The sequence below is a fragment of the Pyrgilauda ruficollis genome, unplaced genomic scaffold (assembly GCF_017590135.1).
Source record: "Pyrgilauda ruficollis isolate IOZ18807 unplaced genomic scaffold, ASM1759013v1 scaffold71, whole genome shotgun sequence".
NCBI lineage: Eukaryota > Metazoa > Chordata > Aves > Passeriformes > Passeridae > Pyrgilauda > Pyrgilauda ruficollis.
In genome coordinates, this window is record NW_024528933.1 from 1,207,503 (window position 1) to 1,216,321 (window position 8,819).

Below are 8,819 nucleotides of genomic sequence, written 5' to 3' on the forward strand. Positions count from 1 at the left end.
GTTAAGGTGCTTTCAGGATACCGTTTATTTTCAGCAGTTAGTCACACATATGTTTTCATCACCACAGTATTTTTTGTTTTCTTAATAATATTTTAAGAAATGTCTTTAGATTTGCACATATAACATGTATTGCAGATATACAGAAAGCAATTACAGTTGTGAATGTTTTTCACGATGCAAGAAAGGCAGAAAAGCAAAAATTAAAAAGAAAAAAGCCTTTCAGCAAAACAAGGATGAGAAGTCTCTTCACAATCCAAGTGGAAAGAACTACAATATAAAATCTCACCTGCTGTGCTATATTGCAAATATACCATATAGAACATAATGCAGGCTCAAAAGTACTAACATCTCAAATCTGAACATTCTAGTAATTGGAGCAGGATGCAGATCTTGCAGCTGGTCTTTATAAAACAAACATGCTGAACAGGATTGCAAGCTCTCCATTCTCTGACGAAGTTTGCACCAACATCTAAATCATGTGTGTTAGCCCACCTCCACTGAAATTTCTTATGTACAATCTAGTGCTTCAGTCTTTAGAGAATTTCATCTTAAGTTTCTTACTGGAATTAAGGCTTAGAAAAACTCTACATCATGCAAAGGTCTGACCGATTTAATTATTTTTGATTTAAGTTGAGGAACAGATTTATTGAAAGACTTATGAATAGCCGAGAGCTCTTCCAGTGAACCTGGACATATGAACATATCACCTGAGTGAGGGCTTCACAGACATTTTTGTTTGTGGGACACTTCTCAAAAGAGACTTGCATTTATGGAGCCCATATCCATCACTCACCTGTAACTACAATGTGAGTACTGTTCATTCTACTACACACTACTTTTTCACCCAAAACACCAATACATAGCATCTCTGTGTCAGGTCTAGCAAGGGATTCCATAGGAAAACTACACTAGGAAAGCATTTTCTACAATTTTGGATACTTCAGTGAGGCACTGAAGCCAGAAATTAGGACAGCCAGCACAGTGTGTCTAATTGGTTTTCTGAAGACCATCAGCAGTCACTCCACAGATTACAATGCTGATTTACATTGTGTGAAATTTTCAGCTTCTTATACTGCTGACATGTTGACTCAGATAGGTTGCTTTCTGCTTCTGCCATTAGAAAGAGTTAGAGCTGTAATCTCTCTCAAAAAATTTGGAATAATTTCTTCATCAAATGAAACCAGAAAATGGTTTCAAAATTCTCATAATTATGGATTTCACTAATCACACAATAAGTAGAATAATAAATTCCTTTTAAAATGCTGCTGGGGGCACAGACTTAACTAGAAGCACTTACAAACTAAAGAAACTAAAAATTCATTCCAGCTATTTGGAATCATACACTGTATCATGGAGGATGTCTTTACAGAGTAAACTATCTAGAAGCATCAAGTGAAGCAGAAAAAAACCCAGCAATTCAGCAATATACTATACTAGTATACAGATACAGTTTTATACAAGATAATGAGAAACATCCTCCTAAATAATTTCATAATGCATGAAATTTCAAAGTGCCTGTCACCTAAGAATTTTATGACATTGACTGTACTCTTCATGACTGATGTGGTATGCTTCAACAGAATGCCATTTATTTTTGAGGATGTATTGAAAAACTTTGGTAGCATTTGTGCACAAATATTTCCTCTTTATTCCAGAGACTTTAAACTAGAAAAGGACTTATTCTCAAGTATTTAAACTGGTAATTTTGACAGCTATAGGAACATTTAATAAATGTCTAAAAGCCTAATTAGGCTTATTTAGTAGTGCCAGGATAGAACAGGCTGCATTTATATCATCACACAATAATTACAGTAATATATGTTAGCTTCTATCTGTTAAAGAAGAAACCCACAGTCAAACACCAATAAAGCTGAGAGTAATTTATGCAGATTTATTCTTTTCACTCTGCAGAACGCAACAGCAAGGTGATGAACAACCAAGCAAGTGAATCACTTAATCTAATTTAGCAGGCCAAGCTAGCAGAAATGCTATTTCATATTTGTGTCTCCCTTGCATGACCAAAAGGCAGTCATCAGGTGAAGAAAGAAAGAAAGAGAGGTATTTAAAATGGAGAGAAAAATATGTTCCAGTAAGTGACACAGTATGAAGCATATGAACAATGTTGGGATTAACTCTCTCACGCTTGTTCCATGTTTTTTTTTTTTAAATTTGTGCTTTTCTTAATTTGTTTGTTTCGTCCTATAGATTTTTTTTTTTGTTTTGGTTTGTTTTTTTTTTTTTTTTTAATTACTATTTTTTTTTAATTTTGGACACTTTTATACTGAGATAAATTTGTCAGGAAAACGTTAATGCAGACTTTCTTCTGCTACCAAACATAAGCCCCTCACTTAATGGTGGAAAACCTCCACTCTACTCAGAAGTTTACGCATTATTTCCCAGAGGTAAGGGTGATCTCAAATTTTGGCCCTTTAGCTCAGATTCAGAAACCTTGGGACTCCATAATATCTCAGCACTCTGCTGTATGCTCAAACTATTCTCTGCTTCATGTTTTTTCATAAACAGAAGCAACACTAATGAAGGGTTTCTATACAGTTTAAAGAATAGACTACAGATCTACTACAAGCAAAAACAGTTTCAAATCTCTAGGACATGTTTATCTTTTGCTACATGCAGCCTAACTTTAAAAGAAAGAGATAGTGAATTTGAAAGATAATGGGAAAAAGAATGACAATTATCTTCTTGCCAAGCTTAGACAGAGCAAATGGTATCGCTATTACTGTAATACTCATCAATATGTAAAGTACAAATCCAGAAAACACAGAATATTTTTAGATCAAGATGGGTGAAAAAATGGAAAGAGAATTTATAATTACTTTTACAATTTGAAAATGTATCCCAGTACAGGAAACAAATACACATTAATTTCAGATATCTAATTCAGATATTTATTACTCTGAGTTTGCTTGAATCAATATGAACACATTTAAAACCTGGATGGAAGGTATTCAAGTTATTATCAATCTCTATGCTAGATGACAAATGCTAGCAGTGCTGCAACTCTTGCTGCAACAAATAAGGGTTGGATTCCAAGCAGGAGGGCAAAGCCCATAATGCAGTGCCTCTCCACCTGTATTTCCATAATCTCTGTATCCAACAGCTAATAAAACTTGGTTCCCTATAGAAACTGTATATAGTATTGGTAGTTTGGCCCTCAAGAAAAATAGGAGTGGTCTCTGGTTCTCCTCTGTACAGGTTTTCATGAGTAGTGCTGCATGGCAGGTGATTAAAAAAAAAAAAAAAAAAAGGAAACAGAAGGGCAAAACATTCTAAAATGATAAAAATACTTACCTCTCCACCTAATATGTAATTAGTCTAGGAGGTTCACCTTCAAGTGAATTAAGACAAAACCCAGTAGCATTTAAAGGAGGTCTGTCATTTTGTGTAAATAACAACAGCATCAGAAATTATAAAGAGTCAAGGTGAATAAAGAGCATGAAAAGTATAATCCTTTGAGTTTTGGTAGTCTGATTAATAAAACTTTATTTTCCTGGGGTTTATTCTGCCCTTGGAGTGACCCAGTGCTTGCTGTCAGCATGAGGACATAAAATTGACTTGGGCTGACAGCCCCTGTCTGCTTGTGTGACTGACATGGGTATTTATATCACTATCATAATGTCCTTAGCATAATCAGAACCAGTTGTTCTAATGAAATGTGCTGCTAAACAGTCACTATCCTGAAATTTTTGCTATTTAAAACACAAGAATACAGAATTTTTCACTAACACTTTCCATTCTTTCATCACAGCTGTGAAGGACTAACACAAAACATGTTCCCAAAACAAACAACACAAGCACGAACATAACTTTGGCAAATAAAAGCTGGAAAGAAAGCTGGTTTCCTTTATTTAGCTATATATGTTAATGGTGTTTAGGAATGGGCAATTAGTCTTTGCATTTTTTCAAAGCAGATGCACTAGGCTGTCTCTATTCATGGGATGCTGTGAAAGTCATCTCATACAGAACTAAAAGATACAAGACATTATAAGCATTCCTCACAGGATGAGAAATATTTAGGATTAATTTGTTCCAATTTGTTCTAGATGTGTTGCCAGTTTTCATTTGCCAGAAAAATCTACTATATTCCTTCAAGCTGCAGTGAAATTATACATAACAAATACATGAGATAAACTGTACTGACCAAGAAATTGTCCCTCAGAGATGGACGTTTTGGTCAAGCCTTGATAGCTTTGAAGTACTCCTGTGAACAGGCTTATTTGGAAACCTTTGATGAATTTCTTTACCCTGCTCCCTCTCTGACTTAGCAGCTTAAAATGCTTTCTTAGCAGAAAAATTAATCATTTAAACCCTTTACTTAATTAACAATTGCACACAGACTAGGAAAAATGAAAAACTATTGCACATTTGATAGAGTGCTAATTCCAGGACAAATGTTACTGTTTATGATTTATTGCTACTGGCTACCAAAAGCCACACACCTAAATAACTCCCTGCTTCCTACCCCAGAAATTGGAGTTTCCATGTCTGAATGGGTCATAGTTTGAGGTTGATTTCTTAAGGCAGGAAGCACTGCTTGTGTCCTGAAGGGACAATAGTAAGGTAGTGTATGAAACCTAATTTCATGCGATTTATGAGGTTATTCCCTGTTCCACTTGCTAAGCTTCAGGGTTGTCCTGAACAGCACAAGAGTCAAAGGGAGTCAGAAGAAATGATTTATACTCACATTGTCAATACCGTGACAACTACTACTACTACTATTTGGAACTCCAAGATTTGCCCTCTAGAACCTACAGAGACAGTTCTCATGAGGGAGGGAAGGAGGGAAGAAAGCACCTATTGCTCAGATTCCCCAGATCTCCTGGTACGTCTGGGTTCATGTTTACATTAAAATAACATATTGATGGTCATTTATTTTTTTTTTAAGTATGGAAAACTATATACTGTGATTAAAATTAAGTTCCTGTCTCTGAAATTTCAGATTTTGAGGTAAATGCAGAATCACAACTGGCCACGAAACTAAAAAGTTATTAGAATCTGGTCGCACATTTAAAACATATATATATATTTTTATCCATGGGAATGCAATAGCAAAGCACTGGTTTTCCACTTATTTCAACAGATGCCTTTGCCTATCTTTTCTTCCAGAAGATTTTTGCACACAGTCAACTCAATAAATGGGGCTACTAAGAGATTGTTCACAGATAAAGCTAAAATACACAATATCCTATTCTGGTGTTATGGTTCAATGCCTTATGCTGTTTCCTGTCTTCACTAAACAACATCGCATATTAAAGTGTCAGACAGAGGAAATTATTTGGACTGTATGCCCACTGTTTGTTATATTAACATCAGTTTTATAAGCACATGAATAAAAATATGAAAGAAAGTATGCAGGATGGAAAATTGTATTAGATTTTTATATTCTACAATATATAAGGTATAAGAAATGGCAATAAGCCAAAAAAAGGTTGGGTCTGGAGTTTCCCTTCATATTTTTTATCAGAAATCTGTTAATATTTATCACATATACCATATTTACTGCAGGTAAATTTCTTCCTAAAGTAGACAAATAATATTTGCTAGAAGTATTTTGCAGGTAAAACTTACATAAAGTACAGAGTGGAAAAGATGTCAAATGAATTGTTCTTTTTCCATTGCAAGCTAGTAACTGGGTAGGAGTAAAATCCCAGGTGCCTGACTGAGTACCCAGAATTCACCTTTGTACCACACCATTTTATCTCTGTTTGTTGGGTGCGGCCTTGCTGGTATTGAATACTTCCTACCTGAAATTTAATTAGTAAGATATCCTTTGTAGTATTGTTACTCTTTCTTATATAGCTCAGGATGCCTCATTTGATTAATGAGTTGCTTTTATAGTCAGGGTGGCTGAGACTGTGAGGTGCTAAATGTAGTGAATTATCTGTATTCTGATATGAGTGCATGACAACTCTCATTATTTAAATGGTGAAAGAGGAGGGAAGTTCAGCTTCAGGAGCTGGCAGCCTTTTAAGTGGTCCAGACCACTTTTTCATCTCCATGGGTTCCTGCTTTATTTTAAAGGGTGGTGCCTTATCAAGCACATTGGCTGCTTGCCCAAATTAAAGAAAAACAAAACATTACCATAATTTTTTGACAAGGAGGTGGAAATTTCAATTAAGGTCAAGACTTCCACTGGTTACTTGTTACGGTCTAACACATATAAGTAGGTTGAATTTTTCCATCAATAAAGTAAAAATCATTCAGCCACTCACTTGCTGCTCAGGCAGCGTCTCAGTGAATATGAAGCCCCTCCTCCACAGGTGCGTGAGCATTCGCTCCACGAGCCCCAGGCATCCCACAGTGAGTCTCGGTCTTCCTCTGAGCGAGCTGTTCTGGAGCTCTGAGGAGAGGGAAAAGGAAAAAAGAAATCAGGAAAAAACACTAAGCATCAAAACTACTGCTGCTAGTTTAACCCTTATTTTTACTGGATATCATCTTGGTTATTAAAAGTACCGAATAAATTTAATAAATGTGTTCCTCTCTGGCATGCCTACTGGTTTGACAACCAGTTCCTTAGTAGTGAATGGTGTATGAATTCACTTTAATCTTTTGAATATCCTACTTCATCTCAGTTTGAGGCCAGTGAAGACTGCTCTACGACAGCTCTTTGAGCAACAGGGAGACAAAGGATCTTTCTTTTCTGATTAAGAAATGGAGTATTATAGACATCAGACATTGTGCTCTGAAGTTCTGCTGCTGTGTTAGAAGCTATGAAAAGGCATATTGAAATGAACTTTCCAAAATGCTCTTAAGGAAAAATTAATATAACACAGTGAATCAACATGCAAAAAGGCATTCAATATAATCACTTCCATACACTTACTATAAGGAATTTGAACTATCATTGCTTCTCTGTCTAAAGGTCTATGAAACTTGCTGGACAAAGTCTCCCTAATTGTTTCATCCCTACTGTTTGCTAGCTTAAAGAAGAAAATGCACATTCCCTGAAGAGCAGAAGTTACCAACATCAGAATGTTGGTGACCATGCTGTTGTTAATGCCAGTGGCTGTGCTCAAACAACTTCACAGAGAAGCAGCACTGAAGGATGCAGAAATGCTCAGCTCTTTGAGGATTAGGTCATAAACATATAGCAGTACTGTCTCAAATAAAGTAGTCATACCTGTATTCAGCATTTAATTTTCATTCATGTAAATGCATCACAGAAACATAGATTTGTAAGGATACAAATGATTTAACCATATAGATAGATATTGCCCCTAGTGAACAATGTGGTTTTGCTGGAAAAACTGACTAATCTAGCAAAGTTGCACCAAAAATGCCTGTGTCTGATGGAAATAGGCAGTGTTCTCCTTCAAAACTTGTGCTGTGGACCAGCGTCTGGTGAATAGCAGTTCTAACTACACTTGAAACTAATGAGAGAGAAAACAACGATATGAGTGAGACTTTAAAAGTACACCTTAAACAGAGAAATATCAGCAAGCATCACTGCTGGCCCATGTTAAAGCAGTCAGCTTTAGCTTTCATAGCATCATAGAAGATACTGAGTTGGAAAACACTCATCAGAATCATCAAATCCACTCCTGGTCCTGCACTGGACATCCCAAGAGTGCCTGAGAGCACTGCCCAGACACTTGAACTCTGTCAGGCTGGTGCTGTGACCACTTCCCTGGGAAGCCTGTCAGAGTGTTCAAATATCCTCTCAGTAAAAACCTCTTCCTGATATCCAGCCCAAACCTCCTCTCACACATCTCCAGGCCATTCCCTCAGGTGCTGTCACTGTCACCACAGAGCAGATATCCATGCCTGCCCCTCCTGTCCCCTCACAAGGAAGCTGCAACTGTGGTGAGGTCTGTCCTCAGTCCCCTGTTCTCCAGGCTGAACAGACCAAGTGATCTCAGCTGCTCCTCACACGGCTTCTCTTCAAGGCCCTTCACCATCTTTGTTGGACTCTCTTGGAGCTCTCTAACAGTTCAATGTCTTTCTCATGTTGTGGTACCCAAAAACTGCCCCAGCAAGCACTCGAGGTGAGGCTGCCCCAGCTCAGAGCAGAGCAGGACAATCCTCTCGCTTGCCCGGCTGGTGATGCTGTGCCATCAGGACCAGGACCTCCTGTTTGTTGGCAACATTAAGGGATTTTTTGAGACAGAGAGATAACTCAACACTGAAATAATTTCACTTTCAGTGAAGCTGAGTAATAGTAATGAAATATGGTGAAATATACCAGCCTTGAATAATTTTATTCATGAGTAAAAAAGAGAATTAATTCAGTCTGTGAGAGATAATTTTGGGCCTGTCTAATGAGTGTGTAACAATTACTTGACACACTCATTTTATATTAGATAATTTTGGGCCTGTCTAATGAGTGTGTAACAATTACTTGACACACTCATTTTATATTACCTTTATTAAAACAAAAAAACCCAAAAAAACAAAAAAAAACCCAAAAACAAACAAACAAAACAAAACAAAACAAAACAAAACAAAACAAAACAAAAAAACAAAAACAAAAAAAAAAAAAAACAAAAAACCCACAGCAATTGCAAGGGTAAATGTAAAAATTAAAGTTTCATAAACAATCAGATTCTGATTATGACTACATGTGACTCAATCTCCAGATTTACGTTGGAGATAGGAGAAGACATGACAACTTACTGAGGTTATTTCACCCAAGCACTTTTTGAAGAGTAATTTTTATAAAATGAAAATGAATATTGCAGTTTTATTCTCTTAAAATTAAAATACACGTTTGTGCTTCCAGTTAATAGGAAAACAAATACCTTCAAACTGCAGATGGGTGCATAACCTGATCATTTACCCCTGGCTGAAAGACATTATTTAAG

General features: G+C 36.5%; 1 protein-coding gene across 1 annotated transcript in view; it reads right to left on the minus strand.

The window, feature by feature from the left end:
• The window catches only part of ADAMTSL1 (ADAMTS like 1), a 162,122-nt gene extending 155,118 nt beyond the window's left edge, over positions 1-7,004 (minus strand). Inside the window, exons 1-2 of the mRNA XM_041485555.1 lie at positions 6,981-7,004; positions 6,231-6,358 (exon numbers count right to left, since the gene is read on the minus strand). Coding sequence (XP_041341489.1) covers positions 6,231-6,358; positions 6,981-7,004 — 152 coding nt within the window. The remainder of the gene's footprint in view (positions 1-6,230; positions 6,359-6,980) is intronic.
• Positions 7,005-8,819: the final 1,815 nt, after the last annotated feature.